At 40.3% G+C, this 23,413-nt stretch overlaps 3 protein-coding genes across 12 annotated transcripts; 2 read left to right on the top strand and 1 right to left on the bottom strand.

The window, feature by feature from the left end:
• The first annotated feature begins 133 nt into the window (after positions 1-133).
• LOC308084550 (palmitoyltransferase ZDHHC3-like) lies at positions 134-15,313 on the top strand. 4 transcript variants are annotated; one of them, XR_013933093.1, is made up of 9 exons: positions 134-311; positions 2,675-2,799; positions 3,222-3,514; positions 3,851-3,975; positions 4,274-4,370; positions 4,737-4,818; positions 6,426-6,556; positions 10,701-11,025; positions 14,413-14,551. XR_013933093.1 is itself a non-coding variant. In XM_080427223.1 (8 exons), exons 2-8 carry the CDS (start codon positions 2,738-2,740, stop codon positions 14,617-14,619), a joined length of 975 nt encoding a protein of 324 aa, XP_080283349.1. In that variant the 5' UTR covers positions 134-311; positions 2,675-2,737; the 3' UTR covers positions 14,620-15,313. The 4 variants fall into 4 exon arrangements, 3 of the variants coding, with proteins under 3 accessions (XP_080283349.1, XP_080283348.1, XP_080283350.1); XM_080427223.1 differs by lacking the exon at positions 10,701-11,025 and having other exon boundaries at positions 3,244-3,514; positions 14,413-15,313; XM_080427222.1 differs by lacking the exon at positions 10,701-11,025 and having other exon boundaries at positions 14,413-15,313.
• Positions 15,314-16,180: 867 nt separating this feature from the next.
• On the bottom strand, positions 16,181-18,788 carry LOC308084556 (transmembrane protein 42-like). The gene is made up of 3 exons (XM_080427239.1): positions 18,538-18,788; positions 17,185-17,331; positions 16,181-16,852 (listed from the first exon to the last, which is right to left on the bottom strand). Exons 1-3 carry the CDS (start codon positions 18,688-18,690, stop codon positions 16,709-16,711), a joined length of 444 nt encoding a protein of 147 aa, XP_080283365.1. The 5' UTR covers positions 18,691-18,788; the 3' UTR covers positions 16,181-16,708.
• Positions 18,789-19,361: 573 nt separating this feature from the next.
• On the top strand, positions 19,362-22,178 carry kiaa1143 (KIAA1143 ortholog). 7 transcript variants are annotated; one of them, XM_080427235.1, is made up of 5 exons: positions 19,362-19,579; positions 20,808-20,955; positions 21,280-21,470; positions 21,507-21,520; positions 21,554-22,178. In XM_080427235.1, exons 1-5 carry the CDS (start codon positions 19,460-19,462, stop codon positions 21,633-21,635), a joined length of 555 nt encoding a protein of 184 aa, XP_080283361.1. In that variant the 5' UTR covers positions 19,362-19,459; the 3' UTR covers positions 21,636-22,178. The 7 variants fall into 7 exon arrangements, with proteins under 7 accessions (XP_080283361.1, XP_080283360.1, XP_080283359.1 ...); XM_080427234.1 differs by having other exon boundaries at positions 21,504-21,520; XM_080427233.1 differs by having other exon boundaries at positions 21,501-21,520.
• The last annotated feature ends 1,235 nt before the right edge of the window (positions 22,179-23,413 follow it).

Raw genomic sequence — 23,413 nt, 5'->3', positions numbered from 1 at the left:
TTTCATATCTCTTCAGACCAATAGAACTTGTATGATGTGTGGTGTGCATGTGGTGTTGGTTGGTGTGTTTTTCTTTCCTCCCCCATCCATTTCCTCATACGTCATGTTGTTTTTAGGTAGGGGGCGGGGCGGGGCTCTGCTAGGGTTACCACCACCACCATTAAAACACGGAACAACGAGGACGCTTCCGTTTTAACAATAATAACAATGCATTAATAATATTACCAGGCTGTTATCAAGACGGTCAAGCACCGCCGGGCAACTCGCTGTGCATTTTAAGCGCACATAGACCGACCCGAACGTGGAAACAGGTGAGGTTGCTGCTCAACGCAACGTTAGCAGTCGTGCTAAGCTAAAAAAAAAAAAAAAAAAGGAAAAAAAGCTAATGCTGCTGTTTTTGGTTTCGGCGAGATTTTATATTTGTGTTTAATTATTTTATATGGCCCATTTTATTTAACAGCCAATCTACTTGGCTAATAAGGCTAATTAGCTACGCTAATTGGCCGTAACCTACTCAACGTGTTGGTGATTTAACATTAGATGCTTGGGTTGACGTGGCTAGTAGTATAGCATCCATCCATCCATCCGTCCGTGCACTGAGTCACACTGCAGACTGCAGGGGCAGCATGAACCTTCATTTATAACACTGGTTCTCAACCTTTTCAAGCCGTGACCCCCCCCCCCCCCCAAATAATCATATTCGAACTGGGGACCCCCCAACATAATCATATTTGAACTGGGGACCCCCCAGAAAATAATCATATTTGAACTGGGGACCCCCCCCCCCCCAAAATAATCATATTTGAACTGGGGATCCCCCAAAATAATCTTATTTGAACTGGGAGTGGTGACCCACCTTGAGAAACACTTGGAATGTAGGAGAGTTGAGGCATTGCATTTAAATATTGTGAAAATAGCTGATCTACAAGCTCACAATGCCTCCCATTGAGAGGCGTTGTGACTTGAGCTTGTAGATCTGCTATTTTCACAATTTTAGCCTCATTATTTGGCCAATATTTGACCGTTTTTTACAGAATATTTTGTTCATTACTTTTGATGCAGTAATGGTCTTTTTTTAAAGGTATTAAAAAGGTCTTAAAAGTCCTTACATTGTCACATCATTGTCATCTGCGCCCCCCCCCCCCCCCCCCCCCCCTACAAAAATCATGTGGGGTACTGAGCCACTGACTCCCATCAGACGACGTAGTCGCTTACTGGAAAAAGAACAGATCTACAAGCTATAATGTAGCCCCATTACGAACCTCTCACTCCGCTATACAGCTCCGAGATGAGGTTCCACTGCGAGCTCTACCGGAATCTGTGGAACGGACGCAAAGGGTCCGTGGATTACCTTTTTCACCACATCGTATCCAAAAACGAATGGTAGTTTCCAAACTGTACAGATGTTTGAGGTATGGTCCGGAACCCTAACTTTTTGGTCTGGCACGAAACAAAACGCTTATTTAGTCAGCCTGTGGCCATGTTTTCCCATTGTAGCCGAACCGGGAGCAGTACTGGCACCTGACATAGGGTTTCTTTCCCAGTTGAATGGGAAACATGGCCACAGGCTGACTAAATAAGCGATTTAAGCGGTTGTTTCGTGCCGGACCAAAAAGTTAGGGTTCCGGAACATCCTCAAACATCTGTACAGTTTGGAAACTACCATTCGTTTTTGGATACGATGTGGCGAAAAAGGTAATCCACGGACCCTTTGCGGCCGTTCCATCGATTCCGGTAGAGCTCGCAGTGGAACCTCATCTTGGAGCTGTATAGCGGAGTGAGAGGTTTGTAATGGGGTAAGCTATAATGATGATAACTTGCAAGCAACACTGTCATACTACGGCATATAAATTGGGTGTGATGTTGCATGATGTGCTGCTGTTACTGCTGCGTTGACAGACTGCCTATAGGCACTGCATATGGAATGGACCAGTCTGACAACCTCTGGTATCTGTGTGCCATCATGAGATGCAGACATTGCTGTAATTCTTACACATATTAGCCCCAGAGTGTTTGTGTGTACTGTAGTTTAATCCATTAAGACGTCTTCTAAATCTGAAAAACCCTATGTTGCTATATCAGTGGTGCTCAAACGTTTTTGTGTCAAGGACCCCCAATTATATGTATTTGGCTGTGGACCCCCGCCTCAATATATTTTGTTCCAGGGACCTCAGGAAGCAAAGATTTGAGTAAAAAAAATCACTTTAAAAATATATATATATTCAAATATATCTATTTTCGGCAAACATTCCCCCCCAAAATAGGGTTGCTGGGGGTTGAAGTGATTAACAAAAGTGGCATTTTAACTTTTAAATATTTCAATATTGTGTAATTTTCATATCGTCCCATGACTCCCATCCCTACATGTCACAATACTTCATTTTAAGTACGCTTAAAACTGAACCAAGTCATGATGGCACAACGTACACCAAACCTCAGGTTATGCCTCATTAAACCACTTAAGCCTTATACTGTATACTTTATCATAGCTGATTTACCAGCGCGTAGTGATGTGTTGCAAGCTTGTTGATAGGCAGTTTTTTTTTGTTGCTATTTCTGAAAGATTTCGCCTGACCGGCACAGAATAGGGACGCCAGGTGTGGTTATAGGACCTTTGTAATATTCACCGCCTGAGATCTAAAACGGACACACATTTCCTCCTCTTGTCTCTCAGCGATGCGGTGACTGTAGGCTGAAGGCACAGCTGGTTCAGTGGCAGCGGCATTACCTGGTGTGGATGAAGTATGAAGAGCCCGGTGCACAGGTGCAGGGATGTGGAGCATGGCCGCAGTCACACTGGTAGGACTGTCATGATCATGACATTTTACTAATTGCGATTAACGATTTTAATTGTGTTTTTGGCATTTCAACAAATAAATTAAAAATAAATTTCTCTTTGCGTTTTAGGCTTTGTAACTTCAATATACAAAAAAGAAGTGACTGACAATGACCGGTACCAATAGTCAAAATAAATAATGTACTATGGCCAAAGTAGGCCATATTTATTAATTTAACACAAAACTAATCTGGAAATAGCAGATGTACTTAGCCATGAGCTTGCAGATCTGCCTTTTCCGTTATTTTTGAAATTGTATGTACATTTTTCAACAGATGAATTTATACAGATGACTGAAACAACTCTGTTTCTGTCGATTATGCAAAAAATAATTGCTATTATCTGAAATAATTGCGATCAGGCCATTATGTAATAATTGTGACAGGCCTACACACTGGGGCCAACAGCGGCTTTCTACAGTCTGAGCAGCGCATCCCCATCTCCAAAGAAATCATCACTGCCTCCTCGTCGTCGGCCATGTGGTTCATCAGGGACGCCTGTGGCATTGTGTGCGCTGTCATCACCTGGATGCTGGTGTTCTACGCCGAGTTTGTGGTGCTGTTTGTAATGCTGCTCCCCTCCAAGAACCTGGCGTACAGCATCGTGAATGGAGCGCTGTTCAACAGCCTGGCCTTCCTTGCCCTGGCCTCGCACTTCAGGGCCATGTGCACCGACCCAGTGAGTAGCACTTTGTGGTATGTTTACTGGCATGTATGCGTGCGCGATGCGCGCTCGAGTGAAGCTCCAAGCACACAGCAAGGGGAACTTTTGGTGATGTTAAGTTTGTGCAGATTCTGATGGCTAGCTCACAGTCAAGTTCAGGGCCGTTGCTTGTTCATAGCGTTGGTTAATATTGTCCAGAAACCTCATCTCTTGCATAACAGCACAACACCGCAATTACTATTTACTTACAAGTGCATTTGCCTCTGCTGACCAAGTTATTTTTTTGTAATGATTAATGGGCTACAGTGTAACCTGGAGTCACCTGCCATATTTTCATCTGTCCTGCTATAGGGGGCCGTGCAGAAAGGGAACGCTACTAAAGAGTACATCGAGAGCCTTCAGCTGAAACCGGGACAGGTGGTCTACAAGTGTCCCAAATGCTGCAGCATCAAACCTGACCGAGCTCACCACTGCAGGTGAGGTGAAGCGGTGCATAGTGGAACATTTTTAGTTTTTGCCTAGAGCTAGTGTTTTGTTTCAGTTAATTTTTTTTTTTGTTAATGGTGTGTGAACTAGAGATGGATGTCCCTACAGTATGGCACACTGAGTGTAGTGTATGAATCTGTTTGGACTACAGTTGCTTAGTGTCCTTAGCGTTCTATTAGTCTTTGTCCTTGTGCCACCATGAAGATTAATTTATACTCTGTAGTACAACAGTGTTGCAGGCTAACAACACGTGGCATCACAACATTCACTCTCTCTGCTTCCTAACAGTGTTTGTAAACGCTGCATACGAAAGATGGACCACCACTGTCCGTGGGTTAACAACTGTGTTGGGGAGACCAACCAGAAGTACTTTGTGCTTTTCACAGTAAGTGTATTACCTTGAGGCTGGCCACAAATACACACACACACACACACACACACATACACACATACACACATACACACATACATTCTGCAACTGTTGTTGTGAGTTCTCTGCAAAATGTACTGAACTAGTTCATTACTTTATCTTGCAAGAATGGCCAAATCATTGCAATCGATCCCAAGCACAAATAAATGTCCAGCCGCAGTCAAGGAGGAGGTGACCACACGTAGCCACCATGGACTGCGCTCTCGTTTCTTCTGCATGGCTGCTTCACCTCTGCAAAGAACTACATAGGAAATTAACAGTACTTCAAATGGTAATAGATCAGAGAGATATGTAGACATGTCACTTTGTACTTTCTTCCAGATGTACATTGCACTCATCTCCCTCCACTCTTTGGTGATGGTGGTCTTCCATTTCCTCTACTGCTTTGAAGATGATTGGACAAGTAAGTTGTTGTTGCATGGCTTCTTTAAGTCCTCAACACAGAGTGGCCATTGATCAACAGTATCAGTCTACTCTTGGTTTCCAAAAGGCAACAGTCATCTCAGTGAAACTCCACTATCCTCTGCCTCAAGTCGATATCGATCAATCGATTTTTTAAATAGTTTTACACGTTATCTATAGCTGTCTGAAGGTCAGTCGTATCCAGCAGCTGAGTAAGAATGGAAGAGCTTTGTTCTGAAGTGAGACAGACAGTCAGGCTTTAATTGCGCTTTGATGGTGTCCTTACATAATATACCATCTCTCTGCTGTATGTCTCTCTCTCTCTCTCTGTCTCTCTCTAACCCTCCACCCCCCTCTCATCTGTCTTTTTCTCTGCATAATGCTTGAATGTCCTGTTGACTTTGTGTTTATATTTTGTTTTAACAGTTTCCTGTCTATGACATGTTGTACGAACCAGGTTTGTGATATGGAAACAGACGTGGATAAATGATTTATAGTCAGTAGTATAATTGTAGCCTCCCTTAGTTTGCTTGAGAGATCAGTTTGACTTTCTTATTGAGAAGTACATGTGATGTATTGTGCAGTGTTTGTGTCATATTTTGGGGCTAAAATCCAGTCTGCTGTCTTCAATTCCAGTCAATATCATTATCAATTTAGCTTAGACACTACATTGCAAAGATTTGCTAAACATAAACATGGTTTTGCATCAGGACCTATCATAGTAATGATTTGTACTTAAATGCACAACATTGTGCACAATGAAAGAAGTACTGTATGTCAAGCCCTTAAGACTGTTGTCTTTACTGTGTGTTTAAAGTGTTGTCATTAGAGTTTCTATCTTTTTAGAACCACTACCTCTGTCCATTTGTAATGGAGATATCGGTGCTTCTGCTTTGCCCCATAGACCCTGCTTTTGCATTTCCTCGTTAGATAAAGGTGGCACTACCCAATATCTCTGTAATCATCCTTGATATCCCAAATGGCTGCTATGAAATGTTGACTGAACAAAACAAGTGTCATTCTGAAATACAAGCACTAGATCCAAGCTCATTTCATTGAAATCCCAGGCAGCCATGCTCAATGTATCAGATGCATAACCTTGTAAGAAAGCCTTATTTCAATTGGACTGGTCCGTGTAATTCTGTAGTCACGAGCTTATCAGACCTGCTCAAATCGTCAGCATAAAGCTGTCCGGAACTGGAACCTGTAATCACAGTATCCCTCTCCCTATCCTAAATGCAGTATAACTAACCCTTTGAGGCAACAGTAATGAGTAATAACGGCTTAGGAATAAAATGTGGTTTAGATCAGATCAGGAACAAGAGTATAATTGGCAAATTACAGCTGGTCATTGGTCCTACGTGTTGACGTGGTTGCCTCAAATCGTTTGTTGCCTACATACCATAGTGACGGTGAATTGACCATATTCACACAGCGGACATTTTGTTCTTACTTCATTTCCACATACTTTGGTATGAAGTAAGAGCAAATTGGCCGCCATGTGGAATCTGGTCAATGGGAGTTACTTTGAGTGCTGTGTGGCACACCTCCTCATATGCTCCTCTGCTTTGCCTCTTCACCTCCCCCTCCTTCCCTCCCATCTCCCAGAGTGCAGTTCCTTCTCTCCTCCAGCAACAGTCATCCTCCTCATCCTCCTGTGCTTTGAGGCCCTCCTCTTCCTCATCTTCACCTCTGTGATGTTCGGCACCCAGGTCCATTCCATCTGTACCGATGAGACCGTAAGTTGACCCCAGTATACATAGTGCTCGGCCAGGTTCCTCCTGCTTTTTCTCCCCCTTTTTGCTCCTCTTCTCCCCCTTTTTGCTCCTCTTCTCTAAGCCTCTTTTATGGCTCAGCCCTCCAGAACTGCTCCCCACTGCTGCCGCTTTTGCTTCTTTAATGGTGCATCTACAACCTGTCACCTGTGTTGGTAATTTAACTACTTGAACCTCAGCACCCTTATTCTGGGGAGAATAATTGCTGATTTTCAAGCTCACAGCGTGTCACTTTGTGGGCTTGTAAAACTGCTATTTTTGTAAAAGAGATTTGGTGTAGATAGAAAAAAGAGCGCACCACGTACAGTGCAACTCAGGTCTGTAGTATAGAGGATCTAAGTGGTTAAAAGCGCAGTAATACTTCTGTGTGTGTGCTACCTGAGGTACATTTTTTAAAGGGATAGTTCACCCCCAAAATGACTTTTTCCTATAGATTACTCACCCCATGGAGCCTTAAATTCATGGAGATTTTTCAGTTTTTGTCGCATTCCTAAGCCAATAATTTGATGACCGGCGGAGACTCAAAGAGTCTCCATTGAGTCTCCGCCGGTCATCAAATTATTGGCTTAGGAATGCGACAAAAACGTCTCCATGAATTCAAGGCTTCATGGGGTGTAATTGATTGGGGTGAACTATCCTTTTAACACAATCACTCAACTAACTTTACTAATTAAATGACATGGACGTGAGTGAATTTTCACTTATGATGTTTAAGGTAAAGGCGACTGCCAAAATGCAGAACACTAAGATTAAACTGTTGATAGTGTGCCAGGGCACCATGTGCTACCACCGATCTTTTGTTCTAATAATAATCCCATAATTTCTGGAGTCTAGAGTGCTGGTAGAGGGATGTTTAACACCATTCTGCTAAGAGTAATGAAATCACTGACTGATGGCGGAGAAACATCTATGGCACTTCCCACTGCCAAGGCATCTCCTATAAGCCCTTTCTTTCTTCCACTTACTTGACAGTGAGACACTTCCTTGACTATAGAATGTCGGGGGTTTAAAAAATTATGAAAGTAAAAAAAAAGATTTATGACTTGAAAATTTGTTTTGTGTTTGTATAGCACCGTTCATATCGTCACGGCCGGTTGGAAACCTTGTATGTCCAAAACCATTACTTTTCATGAAATTGAAGAACCTGTGTTCCAATGGATCCAATGTAGTTATTTTTTTGTCACAAGCTCTTGTAAAATATGTATAACCCCACAGACAGGCTTAAAAACGTTCACTTTCAAAATTCTTCAAAAACAAAACCAGAAAAGGCTGATCTAAGCTCACAACTTATCATGAGCTTGTAGATTGGCTATTTTCACTACTTTTGCGCAACACTCATGTACAACGAATTAGGACATTAATTTATGATAACATATAAAACGTTGAAATGGGGAGATGCAAGGTTTCTGCCTGACAGCAACAACATTAATTCCAAACAATAGTGGGAAAAAAGTGAGACAAAACAGTGTGCTCTGCGGAGCACAGTTCTCCACCAGGCCGGGTTGCCGTTGCCTACCAAGGGCTGTGGGATGAAGCCGGGGAAATACTGTATAGTTTGTACGACAGACGGTGCAACTATTTGTGTTTGGCAGCCCCTAGGGGCAGAAGTGAAAGGACCTTTGGAGATGTACTCTATAGAGTCCCCTCAACATGGGATTCCTATTTTGGGGATGATTGGAACCTGCGTTGGAGCAATATGCTGTTCTCCGGCGCCCGGTCACATTTTGAATGTAATTACAGGCAAACGATATGGAGTATGAAAACCTTGTTTGACGGTCATTGTCACTTGACGCACGAGAGCATTTGTGCCTAATTTGGTGGGCACAAATGCTCACCATGTTTCTGCAACAAATAGTGACTTGTGGCATTTGTCGTGCCCCATATGGGTGGATGTGAAATTGCTGGCCTGTTGAGTCATGAGCCTAGGAATCCAGGGAACACATTTTTGGCTGTTATAGTGCCACCATGAGGCCGATTTGAAAAAGGTTCTTCTTAGCTTACTGGGAGTGTGCGTGCAAAGTTTCACACCGATTGGTCCAGCAGTGCCGGAAATTAGTTGCTCACAGACACACAGGCACACACAGATGGACAGGGGTGAAAAAAAATAATAATCTCCAGCCTTCGGCTGTCCAACCTGGTGGAGATTTTAAAAAAAAACTCAGAACTGTTAGTCTAATAATCCCTTGTGTTAGTTAGTCTAGTGACTTGACTGGGCAACAACGTCAGACTTCTTTAGGGTTAATAATGTAAAAGTAAGGCCGAGATGTATTTCGGCCCTGAAACATTGAGTGGTGGTGAAATGTGTTCAGATTTCTTAGCTCTAGTTGGAACTACTGCAGCTGCATCCTTCCTGAATGAGCTGTATCTGTCTGATGATGTTTTTGAGGAGACTGAGAGAAGGCCAATACAATAGTCTAACCTGTTAGAGATAAAAGCATGGGTACATTTTTCTAAGTCTTATTTTGACAATCACAGAATTCCCACTATATTTCTTTAAGATCATAATCGGCTGACTTTGTTATTGACTTGATGTGGGTAATACAATTTTGGTCTGTGAATCCATGATTACACCAAGATAATCAAGACAATGATCAGTTTTGTCTTTGTTAAATTGAAGTAATCCAGTCAACATAGCAAATCTATGGGGCCATAATCATTTGTTGAGAGAGCTCTGTCAATTTGAGTGTAATCTCCATAATTATGGCAAGTGATTTTCTTTGCCTGTAAAGGTTGAATAGAAGAGGTATTGAACTTTGTGGAACTCCACATGTGATGGTGTTTCACTCCGTTGGAGACACGATTCAAACCAATTTAGGACTGTGCCAGAAAGTCCAACCCAGTTTTCCAGTCTGTTAAGCAGTATTGTATGGTCTCTACAGTGTCGAACGCAGCAGCAGTGTCAAAGGCAGCTCCCGCCTACAATGCTTTTGCACAATGCATGATGGCTGCCTTCTAGGCGTCACTGAGGGAAAGAAAGGACCCTGTGCACGATGCCAGAGACAAAGTGATGACACATTGCATCCAGTCATGTGCATGCATGCATCTTGCTAAAAGTCTGATAATGCATTTTTATTTTCATCCGATACTGACAACTTTTCTCCTCTGCTGCCTGCCCAAGCCTCTTTCTCTGCAGAGCCAGTGGATTTGTCCAGTATCAACAGATTCAGGGTATTGAGAAAACCCTTCAGTTCACAGAATGTCGTTGAGAGTTGCCAGTACCTATTACTATACACAATGAGCACTCTGATGTTTTCCTTTACTTTGGCAGCTACCTTTTACCTCCTGTTAGATTGCAAATTTGTAATCTAACAAACTGCAGAGACTGTGACATACCAGGGGCTAGGTACTTCCTTCATTGAGCCAACATGTCTTCTTCCGTCTCTCTGAACAGGACAGGCAAGCCATGGTACTGGCTTCAGATCTATCCTGTAGGCTTAGGCCTACTGACTGACCCTTGCTAATGCTTGAATGCAGTGATTAAGGAATCAGCTACAGATTCCATGCTTTGCTCACCCTTGTACTGCGTAATGTATTTTACAAACCAAAAGATATTGTGTTTGACTTGTACAAGGAGATGTGTCCATGTATCAGTCTGAGAAGGAATCAGTATTTTCTCTATAATGTTTGATGACATCCTGAAATAATATAGATAGAGATACTAGTGTGACTGTGTAGTATTTCCTCCAGTATCTGTGAAAACCTCTCCATTCTTAAAGCTAAGCTCACTAAACTACTATTAACTAACTCGCTTTTCTTCCTGCTTCTAATTTCTTTTTGTCTGCAACTCTAGGGTGATTTCTGTCAAGTTGCTCATCAACTTGAAAACGGGGAGTGTGAAATAGAATACAGAGCAATATAATGGCATTTTATTATAAATCATTATGGATAAATTAGTTAATTGACTGAATGATGTGGGTTTGTGGTCTCATAGTTGCTGTCATCGGTTTTGTTATTACCTCAATTAAATACTTTGGTGAGGATAGGCATTTGAACAGCTGTTAACACCAATACCAGAAAACGAAAGCAGCTCCGTAACTCATGTGGCCTGTGATCGCTGATCTGCTCACGAACGCACATCCACTGAAGTTTGGTTGTCTCTCGTTTTCAGGGCATAGAGCAGTTGAAAAAGGAAGAGAGAAGATGGGCTAAAAAAACTAAGTGGATGAACCTGAGAGCGGTATTTGGACATCCCTTCTCCATATTATGGTTTAGTCCCTTCAACACCCCTGACCATGGGAAGGCTGAGACATACCAGTATGTGGTGTGAGAACTCAGCACAGGGAACCAACCAGCTGCTTCAAACCCAAACTGAGAAGGGGGAGAGCAGAGCTTTCTCCACACACTTCCATGCCCCACTACCCTCCTGTCCTACTCAGCTCAACATATGAAAAACCTGGCAGTACCTTATTCCCAGTGCTGAACATGATTGTACTGTAAGTCCCACACTAACCATGGACAGCTTCTCACCTGCTTTTTGTGTTGCCAAGCAAGTGTGCTCTTTTTTTTTTTTTTTTTTTTTTTTTTCATTCTTTGAATGACCTGAGTTGCAGAGAAAAAGAAACACTTCAAACTTGTGAATCCTGCTTGTAAACTCTGATAAATATGCTGGGGGATTTTTCCAAGCTACATTTTTTTATTTCTGTTTGTGATAACTGAAGCCTTTTCTTTCCTCCTGATTTATGCTCTTTTTTTTCTGAAGTCTTCCATGTGCCAGTCAGACACTACCTTTTCTATTGAATGTTACAGACAGGAACAACAGACAAATTGGAAATGGTTTCAAATATTTAAAATGTAAAAGTTCTTACCCTGCACAAGGCAAAAAAACAGCCTGTCACAGGCAGTTGTTTGACTGACTTTTTCAAAACAGACGACCTTAGGCATGTGGTACATTTGTGTTGAGGAACTTATTTCAAACATTATTTTCAACATTTCCAGCAGATATTTTCAGGTTATTTTATGATAGTAACGAGGAAGAAATGTTACATAATAAGTGTTTAGTTGAACAAGAGAACACAAGCACCCTCTAGTGGATACAAATGACACATTACCCTTTTAAATATTTGAAATCTTTTGCTCAAGTCTGGAACATTGTCTCTGATTCCTTTATGATACATGCTTGACACAAACTTGCTCGTTGTTGGAGGGAACAGATATTTTACAGTACAAACAAGGGTGTTAAAAAATCATGTCACGAAGCAGAATCAATCTAATCAATTGTCATTTCACTTTGGCCGTGGCAAATAACATACTTGTTGTTGATGATGATTGTGGTATTTCAAAGGGTTCTATCCAGTGCAATTTAAAGGTGATTATCAAGCTCTTTTCATCTTTTTATCAAGAACCGTGAAATGCAGTTGTCAATAATTTATTGTGCTTCGTGACTCTTTTGACAAGGAAGTTTCAACATTTGTTTTCCTTGGTTGGAAAGAAAGTTGCCTCCTACAGTAACACTATCGCTGTGTCTGCATGAACACTTGTCACCAAAACGGACAGATGTTGTAGACTAATGAGCAGTCTAATTACATTGTGTTGTTTTGATGTTGTCCGCGTGTGCCAAATGTACGTCTTTAAATCATAAATTTGCTTGGAAAAGCTGACATAAAGTTCCTCAGATAATAACACTGTTCTATAAAATATTGATTTGGTGGAGGATGTTGGAGCAAAAGGAAATATATAGTATATATAAATTCTGACTATGGGATCACAGGATTGCTGGACTGTGTCTGCTCTAACAAAACACTAAAGACATTTAACTTTTAACGGTCCATTTTCACAACATGGCTATCTTGCACTTTTTTATCTATTGTTTTATGACTTTATCCTGTGTGAGCTGCTCTCTCTTCAAGGGTATGCATTTTGTTATTTGGTTCTCTGTTTACTATTTGTGTTATTTGAATGCATGGTATAGCTGAAGGAAGGCTTACACCTGGATTCCACTGGGTGAGATTTTGTCGTGTTCTGGCCACCGGTCGTCGGATCTTATCGTGGCCACTCAAGACAAAGCTTGTTATTCCACCGGACATGCTTCCCACGTGAAAATATGCACCTAGTCTATTTTTCCTGCGTGCAACTGCAGTTAAGTTCATCCGGGACTCGCTTTCTCCCATTTATTCAATAACAGAATTGCAGGAGTAATCTGATGCTGCATGTCAGGTTCAGAATACTTTTTTATGTTTCATTGTGCCGGCAATAATGTAAATGACTGTAGGTGCAATATATGATATCCCAGTCATAATTTAACTACTTGAACCTTAGCCTACCTATTTATGGGCAAACATTCCGCGAAAATATTGGATCAGCTATTTTTTGTCGAAGAGATTTGGTGTAGAGGGAAAAAGTAGTGGACTTGGTATAGAGCCCTGGGGGACTCTGGTCAATGAAGCATAGGGTTTAAGTAGTTAAAACAAGATATGGCCATGGCCATCTAGTCTGTGATAGTTCTCGATGGCCCACTCAAATGAACTGTTCACATGGCTGCTTTTTAACCATTTTATTTCCAAACTAAATGATCAAATTAACCATTTTAATAATGAATGGTCATTATCAAAGGCAAACTCGATGTGGAAAGACTTTTCCGTGCTACTGAAGCTCCGCTGCTGAAAGGGTTCCGGCAGGGTTTCAAGCTGTGCAGTGAATGGAACAAAACCGCGGCGCAAAGATCCATGCCTGGTGGAATCCTGGCGTTAGTGACGTAGGTGAAAGGTTGCTGGTATGCTAATGTTAAGTACTGTATTGCTGGTGAGAACGATGTTAAAGATATTGTTTTTTTAACTGAGATTTTAAGTCTTTCTACATATTTTGAAAGTATTTCAGCACAAGCGCAGAGAATAAATATTTCTCAGTTGCAATGCAACCTTTTTCTCTGTGTGTTTGTGTACGTATATGTTTGGGGGGGGGGGGGTCATAATTTGTTAGGTGGGCATAGTGAAATGTAATGTCACAATTCTGCCTAATTCTGTTATGACTTTATTTTGTTCAACCCATTATTATTGCAGTTTATTATAACATGGCATGGTGATGTTTAAAAAAAAAAGAAGATATTTGGGTATTTTAGCAGTCATATCGGTCTGTCTTCCACATCTTCTATCCATCCATTGTCAGCTCTTTGTCTTTTTCAGTTTCTTTATTGGTCATTATATGGTCTGAGATCTGATTTAGTTTTTTTTAAATATGATGGCTTGTCTGCACTCATGCATTTGCTTTGGTTGGTTACTCAATGTGGCAATAGCCTCTGAAGCAGACAACTCTTGAGTCAGACAGTCTTGAGTCAGACGTGTTGCCCTGGTAAATGGACAGAGGTAAGCTTGCAGCAGAGGTCACTGGCTGTTCCATCAAGCTTAACATAACACATTTCAAAAGCACGCTTCAGTTCGTAGGCCAGAGTAATTCAACTCAAACTTTTCATTTTCCAGTTTGCTCTAGATTCAACCAAACATTAGATCAGTGAGTGAGTTGTGTGAATAATGGCATGATGCATGTGCACAGTATTTCTCACCTTGTTGTCTATGTGCTATCCCCATAGGCTACTGTTCTTCACTTTGTGGTGCATGTGAACTATATTATTGAATCTCTGGGCACTTTCTTTGAAGCAAATGAAATAAATCGTGGATTAAAAAGCATTTTTCCTTGAAAGTAAATGTTACGTCCTTGGACGCCTAAACTATTTGCATCAAAGAAAGTGGCCCATTACAAATCAAAGTAATACTTTTTTGACACATTATTGTTTCCATTGTCATTACTGCAGTGCACGTGGATCACAAATGTCCATTTAATTTTTTAGCTCCTCTTCATCCTTAATCTTGTCATTCTGTCTTCAACAGGGAATAGAGCGTCTGAAAGGAGAGACTGGGAGGTGGGGTAAGGTTCCATGTTGGGAGGCCATGGAGGCAGCGTTTGGTGGGCGGTTATCGTTATCCTGGTGCAGCCCTTTCGCTGGGCTCAGCTGTAAGAAGAACCCCCCTGATCATGACCCTGTCCCCCAAGGTGAGATCATTGAGGAAGATGTCATTGAGATCCCGCTCAACTAGTGCCACAATCGGGAAGACATTTCTTCAAGACGGCTGTTTTTCAGCTGTCGGCTGGTGACACTTAAGACACACTGATCTGGCTTTGAAAAATATATACCAGTCTCATTTTGACTCATAGCCATTATCAGAGATTGCCCGTCTTTAACAAAGGTTGTGTACATACAGTAAGTGTATGCAGTGTATATTTTAGTACACCTTCACCTACATTTTTAAACATCATTCACTGCCATTCATGTTGAAACGGTGTGGAAAAACACTACAAGACTTTACATTTGCTAGGTATTATTAATTCACCCTTTTGAAAGTCACTGGTGGTAATTATATCTAAAATTACTGTATCGCTCTAATACAAGCCATTCAAACTCTACATTCTGTAGCCTTTATTGAATAAGGCCAAAAATGGCGGCAGATTGGACCTGTCCAAATAGAGGAAAACTACATGAAATCTGAATTTTCTGTTTAGATACCCAAATTACCCATAGGAAAATCTGACTATTTTGTTTTTACAAGGAGTTTGCCACATGAGGTTTTGATCTCCCTGTGGAGACTGTTGACTATTGTGGCAGGAACAGTAGAACAAGACATTACAGGTCATTGGATTACTGGCACTGAAGTATTATAGATACCAGTCACATGTGGGAAATTATCTCATACTTTAAAGGGATACTTCACTTTAGGGCCGGGGACACATTTAAAAAAAATATTAAAAAAGTTATGGAAAATTCATGGCCCCCTCACGCATTAGTAGGACACTCTAATGCGTGAGGGGGCCATGAATTTTCCATAACTTTTTTCATTTATTTTAAAAAAAATTTTTAAATGTGTCCCCGGCCCGAAAGTGAAGTATCCCTTTAAGCTCAAGTAATTCACAATGCCAAACCAATCTTCTCAGTTCACTGTATTAACAATTTACAATCTGGTTGAGGGATTTACTGTAGGGCCCTTTTCGTACAGAACCAAAGTCTTTGGATAATGTTTTGGTTTTTGACCGCCATCACGGGCTGTCCTCTCAGGTGAATACCACTAACAGAAATGTTAACGCAGCACTAATTGATGAGAAATATTTTTTCAACCAATACTACGTCTGCACCTTGTGTAAATGTTACAGTTTGACTCACAGTGTGCCTTAACTATATAGAGGAGCAAATTGTACCCACAGCATACTGGTAAAGTAATCCATCCATTTAATACTTTTTTTAAAATTCTGTCATTAAGGAATTAACTATCATGGTATTGTCTTAATTCTTTTTAAACTGCTCCCCATGCCAGCTTTGATTCATCTTTCAAATTACCATTGTTCTTTGTCTTCATTTGACATACTGTACATGGATATTTGACTGCTGATATGATGGAGAGTGTTGTGTTATGGAGTAAGATGGAAAACAGCTCCTGCAAAAAGGGCTTTTAACTTTTAACTGGATGCTGGATTTATTGGGACCACTCATACCTTGTCATTTTCATGTTACAATAAAATGAATTTTATTAATTGTGGTTTTCATTTTAATGCTTATAAAATGAATGTAATTTTTTCTCATCGCTGGAGCCACACAATTTTTTTAGAAACAGTGTAAACATTTATTTAACAATTTTATATTTTGCAGTTCATTATTTACATTAAAATGTACATCATAACAGTTGGCCATTTTGTCTAGTTCCTCTGAATTGTGAATATTACAGCTTTGGCCAATGACTGGTCAGATTGTGCAAATTAGTCTTTGCATAGAAACATTGCCATATTTCACAAAAATGGTGCATTAATAGATTAACACTTGTAATAAAGTTATTGTGAAGTCGTATCAGTTCTGTCCCCCAACATGAGGTAAACGGTGAGCTGGTACATACTGTATGCATACAAATACATTATTATTGATCCATTTGCTATCACCTCATTCAGTTTAATGTGGATCAGTAGTGTCTGGAACAGATCGTATTGTGCATGCCAATACAGGGCAAGCATGTATGACAGTGGAAGTACAATGAAATATAATTTAAAAAATATCTGATAACATATGAACAGAACCAATTTCCCAGAGATATTGCATTAAAAGGAGCGGACAGGGTGTTATTGAGTTGACCAGTAGAGTCTGCATCACTTCTCCTTCTTGTCTTCCTCCAGCGGGGAGGTCTGAGGTGTAGCTCCATGGAGCACCAACAAGCCTGTGAGAGTGAGAGAAATCCCTACCCACCATAGAATGGCATGTGTCTCTCCAAAAATCACCTTCCCCAGTATTGCCTGAACACAGAAATAGATAAACACATGGTAAATAGGTGAGGCGTCATAAAGTGAAAAGAGTATTTGTTCTTTTGCTCTGTCTTCTGACGGCCTGTGAAACCTACCCAGCTTATCAAACCAAAATGAAACCCCTGAATTACAGTGAATGTCTGCTAGATGCCCTACTGCCTATTACTGCATTCCACCCCAGACTGATATCAGTACACAATATCACCTGCAAATATTGCTCTCTGACAGATTTTCTATCAGCACATTGCCTGCCTATAATAGTACACAGAGAGAAAGACCAGAGAGAGCGCAGCTAGGATAAGATGTCTCTGTGGAGAACCTACAGAGGAGATGAAGTTGGCTGCTGTGGTGGTTACTGTGGCTCTGGCCGAAGATGATGAGTAGCGAAGTGCCTTGGAGAAGAGCGTCCACATCACAGCGTTACAGGTGAACAACATGCCTCCGCACACCAACCTGAGAGGTATATGGAGCTGGCAAAACCAAAAGTTTGAAGTTAAAAACGGCTGAACCCCCAAAGTCAGGTCTCACATACTTTAGACTAGTGCATTAAAAGGGTTGATGATTATTTGTAGGTGACATTTACACAATCCATCTCAACAGTTTGACTAAATCAGTGAATAATGATTTCATTTGCTAAATCATTTATCAGCATCCCCTTCCTCTTATTGTTCTCTGTGATTCTATAGATCAGTGGTCAGTGACCTTTTGGACATGAAGTGCAATGTTTTTATTTTCTTGTGTGCCAAAACATTAAGTTGCATTACGACGCAACATCTTTCGATGATCTATACAATAACCTTTATTTGGTTTTCCCTCTTTTGAAATATTAGCTTTTTCCAATATATTTATCCCACTTATCTTCCAGATTTCCTCCCCAGTCAGCGTTCAGAGAGTGAATGAATGTAGAATTATGTGCAGGATGTATTTTGCATACAGATCAGAGGGGACTTAATTTAACTGACTGATCTTTTAAAATAAAATGACAAAAATCCTCTCACACTTATGCCAGTGCTCACCCTCCCCTGTGCCAATGTTGCCTAACCCTGCTATAGATCATAGGAAGTTTTACACTTATGCATGCATACAGCTCAAATCATCAGTACATTAGATCATGGAGGCAACGTGTCTCACCCAGTCACATGGAGTGTCTTCATCATATTGACCACCACCATGACCCCACCTCCTCATCCCTGTGACACATGTCTTTCAGGTACTCACCAGTGGCGTAAAGTAACTAATTACATTTACTCAAGTACTGTACTTAAGTACAATTTTGAGGTATTTTTTTTTACTTTACTTATTACGTATTTCCAATTTCAAATACTTTTACTTCTACTCCACTACATCTCAGAGGCAAATATTGTACTTTTACTCCACTACAATTATCTGAAGCCCTATACATTTTGGCCATTTGAAAATAGCCGATCTAGAGCTTGTAGATCTGCTATTTTCTAAAGATTTTCATACATTTGAAAACTTGAAATGGGACATTCTGCATTATGAGTACTTTTACTTTTGGTACTTTAAGTTCATGCCAATACTTTTGTACTTTTACTCAAGTACATTTTGAATTCCGGACTTTTACTTGTAACAGAGTATTTCTATATTGCAGTATTGATACTTTAACTTAAGTAAAACATGCGAGTACTTTTCCCACCACTGCATGTGGTACTCACCCAGTCACATGGAGTGTCTTCACCCCCCCATCTCCTCAGCCCTGTGACACACATGTCTCTCAGGTACTCTGGCCCCAGAGATAGTTTGGCTGAAGAAGAGGCCACAGCGCCCAGAAAGCCGGCCAATAACGCGCAAAAAGTCCCAGAAATCATATTGGAGGTTGACAAAAAGAAACTACTATTCACTTTACTAAGCAACCCATGTAAATAATGCCATTATTACTGCTGGTGTCCCAACATTTCCCTTCCTGTTTCACCAATGATAACATTAAATCATGACGCAAATGACTTGCGACCAGGGTTGCCATGTCGGTTTATTATAAGCGACTTCGGGCTTGTTTTCCTGTAAAGTTGTTCGTAAATATTGGTAACTGCGGGTTGCGGTTTTTGGGGCTTCAATATTTCTAAAGTTGTTGCTTATTTGGGCTTGGTTCCTAAATGTTGTTTACATGTTGTGTTTCTCAAACATGTTCAAGTGAAGGACAAAGGACCCCCAAATTAATGTGTTTAACAACCCCCCCATCTGAAAATATTTTGTGACAAGATTTGTGTTGTTAAAATGTTTTAAAGATACTCAAAAAATAAATAAAAATGTCTCCCTCCAACATTTTCTCCTCTTTTTTGGGGGAAAATAGCAGATCTACAAGCTCACAACGTGTCGCATCGTGACGTGTTGAACTTGTGAGCAATTGTAGATCGGCTATTTTCAAATAGCGTCGCTTCTTTTGGGCTCCTTTTCATAGACCCGGTTACTTGTTCCTCTCGCAAAATCTGGCAACACTGGCGACGTGGGGGCGGGGTGGCGCATACCGATGACTCTTGGCTTTTGTTGTTTGGAGGTTTGGTTTGAGCACCTTTTGAGCTACATTTAATTGAACGTGTATTATTACTTTGGGTTGTTTTTTTCCTGCACTTGAACACAATGAATAAGAAGAACAATAAGAAAACAGACGTGTCATGGATAAAACCGTCGGAACCCTCCTTCCTAAAGAAGTTCAAAAACGACGTCGGTTACAAAGAAGGGCCAACAGTTGACACCAAGGTATGTGTGCTAACGCTGTTAGCAACATGACACCATTCATTTACAGTACACTGTTAGCATTAGCAACACGACACCATTCATTTACACTGTTAGCATTAGCAACACGACACCATTCATTTACACTGTTAGCATTAGCAACACGACACCATTCATTCAACTGGAGCTAACTGTGTGAAGTCTCAGTGAACAGTCAACCTTTATAACAGCTACTGTCTGTGGTCAATAGCATACTGGGATGGTGATGAGTGAAACGTGTTGCTGTATGTGTGATGTTTTATCATTGGGAACGTGCCTTGTGTAAATGGTAGGGATACGGGAGCTACGAGACACACACACACACACACACACACACACACACACACACACACACACACACACACACACACTGTATGGTCACACAGTTTCTGAGATGGTGTCACTCACTTAATATAGAATGTCAGACAGACGAGGTGAGTGACCCTGTTATGAACAGCAGTGGTTCTCAACCTGTGGGTCGAGACCCCCAGGAGGGGTCCCCCACATTATATTTGTTTTGGGGGGTGGGGTCCCCAGATGACATTGAAGTGACAATTTAAGGACTTCTAAGACTTTTTTTTTTAAGGAGAAAAAAAAGAAATGAAAAGTAATCAACAAACTATACTATAAAAACTGGTCAGACATTGGCCAAATTATCAAATAATTAAGAAAGAGGCAAAGATTGTGAAAATAGCTTTTACGAGGCATTGTGAGCTTGTAGATCAGCTATTTATCTGCGAAACCAAGTCAAACTAAATGTAATGCTTCAACTCAAATATGATTATTTTGAGGGGGTCCCCAGTTCAAATATGATTATTTTGAGGGGGTCCCCAGTTCAAATATGATTATTTTGAGGGGGTCCCCAGTTCAAATATGATTATTTTGGGGGGTCGCGGCCAAAAAAGGTTGAGAACCACTGATGTACAGTCGATGCTTTAAATGTCAATTCCCAATCAAATAAGTGAGAAGAGAATCTTTTTTTATCTTCATTATCCTAGTCGACTGTCATATATTATATTATATTATATAATATAATTTATATAATATAATATATGACAGTCATGTATCAGGGCTATTGGTCTGAAGACTGTACATCATTTGACCTCAGTGTGGTGCCAGAAAACGGAATATATATATATATATATATATATATATAATATATATTCTTTCCTTTCAATTAATTGTTTCCATCTGTTTCATGGTTCCGTCGTAGCGTGCGGTGATGCCAACATTAGATGATGATGACAGTGGGAGTGACCGTGAGGATGAGTTACCACAGGTTGTTGTTCTGAAGAAGGGAGACCTGAGTGCTGATGAAGTGAAAAAGATGAAAGGGGTAAAGGACGGCAAAGAAGAGAAAGGTAAGACTCATTCATTCAGGTTGAACCTTCATTTTACATGTATCAATGCAATTCAACATTCAAGTCTTATAATGATGTTGACGTTTGCAAGACCTAAGGGACTTATACTTCGGTCCCTAGTCTATAGAACCTAGTGCAGATGACACGGCATCTGACATGCATAACATTTGTCGTTACAAGATTCTTAAGTTCATACATTAGTATAGTAGCATCTTAAATTACATGCTCGTGCACACATCCATTGACAATCTTACAAATTCTTAGAAATTAAATAAAAAAATGTTTCTGAGGAACAATGACATCTCTGTGTTTGTCTGTCCTCAGATGATGAAGCTCCTGCCGATGGCAAGATCCTGTTTAAGAAGCCAGCAAAGCGATCCTCCTCCGACAAGTTCCAGGGCATCACTGCTAGTTCCAGCAAAAAGAAGAAGAGCGTGGAACTGAGTAAGGAGGAGGAGGAGGAGGATGATGATGATGATGAGGATGATGATGATGATGATGAGGAGGAGAAGGAGGTGAAGAAAGATGAGAAGAAGGATGAGAAGAAGAAGGATGAGAAGAAAGAGGAGAAGAAAGAGGAGAAGTCTGGAAAAAAAGATGAGAAGAAAGAGGAGAAGTCTGGAAAGAAAGTGAAAAACCGCAGCCTTCTGTCCTTCGGAGATGACGAGGAAGAGGACTGAGTGTTACTGGTAGGATATGGAGTTGAGAAAAAACTCTACAGACGGTGGAACTGATGGGCTTCTTTTGTTCTTGGCTTGCACTCTGGGAAAGAGGACACGCTTTTGAAATTCATTAAGCTTACAAATCATTACAGCTCGTTCAGTTCTTAAGTTGGGGATGAAGCACAATGAGTGTGTGTTGTCTCTTAAGGATTATTATTTCTTCTACATGTTAAGGTCCTGTTCCTGGTGTCTGGATCAGTATATTAGTTCATCTAAGGTACCAGTGGAACTGTCATGGTGATGTTTGAAACTGTAGTCTAGAATATTCATGAGTGAGTTTTTATACATTAATTGATACATTCAACAATTCATTGAACGTATGAATATGTATTAGCTTCGACAACGGAGCTTTAAAAATGTTTAAGTTGAAGCAATGCATTCTTGTCACTGCAAATGTATTTCAATTGTATATTGATTTTGTAGCGTTTATAGTGTTTTTGTTGTATGCATTTTAGATGACATTTTTGATGTTACTATTTGAAATATAAATCATTAAGCCTATTGGACGAGACAGAAACATCATTTGTGACTTTTTGTGAATGCATAGAATTTAGTGTAAATATACCTGAGGTTCAGTATTGCAATTTGCCACTTAAATCATGCTCTCACACACTGATGAATTGGACTTATACTGTATCATAGGTTTATTAAGAGGCAAACTCTGGTTCAAGTATTTCGTACATAAAACAGAATCACTTTCCTAAAACACAAACCCAGAGAGATGTCCATTTAAACAGAAATAATTGTTAAAGACATGAATATGTAACCCTTCTCCAAGCACAGGAAACCAAGGACCAGTTGACTGCTAAAGATGAAATTATACTTTGTCGTACAACCATGTCGCCTGCTGAAAAGGATTTCCGGCGAGCAACATGGTTATATATAAAAGGATACATTCAGAAGAAAATTAAAAGGCAAAATTGGAATCGAGTGACATTCCCTAAAATATGTCTACCGCCTTTGGCTGTAATTGCATAATTAAAACACTAAGTGATGGTACATCCCCACTTACTTAATCAGCTATACTGAGGGTGGAGTGTGACAGATATTAAATAATGCAAAACATTTGTAAGCAAACTGGAATATGCCAATATGGTAGGTTAGTTAAAAAAGTCAGAATTGAACATAAAGTCCGAAGATTTCGGCAACTACTGTTGTCAACCAACTCTTCAAGATCACTGTGTTCTGTGAAAACTGTATGACCCAAATAAATGTTCTTTTATACTTAAAAAGTGGAGTCATGTCACCCATTTATAATTTTTTGCTTGGCAACACACGGCAGTCTAAAACAGAGGATCTAACAAACATAGTGAATTTTAATACCATAGTTAAACTGGATGTTAGAAAGGCATTATAAATGTCATGTAAATACAGATTGTATTAACTCATGTACTGAAAAAACATGACAATTGAGAAAAAAAACATCTCCATGAAGACATTTACAGAGTGCATTTGTTACCACAATAAGTGCTTTATTGGATGTGGGAAAGAAAACTATGATTTCCTGAGTGAACATGAATGTACAAACTCTTGTCAAATAAATGTACTCACATAACCACTTAACCCTATTTTATACATAATTGTACGGCAATTAGGGACTTGCAAGCTCACAATGCTTTGCGTACCTCGTGATGCGCTGCATTGTGAGCTTGCAGATCTGCCATTTTCACTATTTTTGAAAGTTCCCAAAATACGGAAAAACGGGTTGAAAGTGGTTTAATCTGAATTGTCCATTG

The sequence above is a fragment of the Gymnoscopelus braueri genome, assembly GCF_963280865.1.
Source record: "Gymnoscopelus braueri genome assembly, chromosome: 4".
Taxonomy (NCBI): Eukaryota; Metazoa; Chordata; class Actinopteri; order Myctophiformes; family Myctophidae; genus Gymnoscopelus; species Gymnoscopelus braueri.
This window is presented reverse-complemented; position numbering and strand designations above follow the sequence as displayed.

Bases quoted from the DNA above. Each gene is read 5' to 3' on its own strand.
- LOC308084550 (XM_080427222.1), top strand. From the start codon at position 2,745: ATGAAGAGCCCGGTGCACAGGTGCAGGGATGTGGAGCATGGCCGCAGT. The intron at 2,800-3,221 runs GTAGGACTGTCA...TAATTGTGACAG, and splicing joins GCATGGCCGCAGTCACACTG to GCCTACACACTGGGGCCAAC. The intron at 6,557-14,412 runs GTAAGTTGACCC...TGTCTTCAACAG, and splicing joins CCATCTGTACCGATGAGACC to GGAATAGAGCGTCTGAAAGG.
- LOC308084556 (XM_080427239.1), bottom strand. From the start codon at position 18,690: ATGATTTCTGGGACTTTTTGCGCGTTATTGGCCGGCTTTCTGGGCGCT. The intron at 17,332-18,537 runs GTGAGTACCACA...TGGTTTTGCCAG, and splicing joins AAGACACTCCATGTGACTGG to CTCCATATACCTCTCAGGTT. The intron at 16,853-17,184 runs GTAGGTTCTCCA...TTCTGTGTTCAG, and splicing joins CAGCCAACTTCATCTCCTCT to GCAATACTGGGGAAGGTGAT.
- kiaa1143 (XM_080427229.1), top strand. From the start codon at position 19,460: ATGAATAAGAAGAACAATAAGAAAACAGACGTGTCATGGATAAAACCG. The intron at 19,580-20,807 runs GTATGTGTGCTA...GTTCCGTCGTAG, and splicing joins GGCCAACAGTTGACACCAAG to CGTGCGGTGATGCCAACATT. The intron at 20,956-21,279 runs GTAAGACTCATT...GTCTGTCCTCAG, and splicing joins GGACGGCAAAGAAGAGAAAG to ATGATGAAGCTCCTGCCGAT.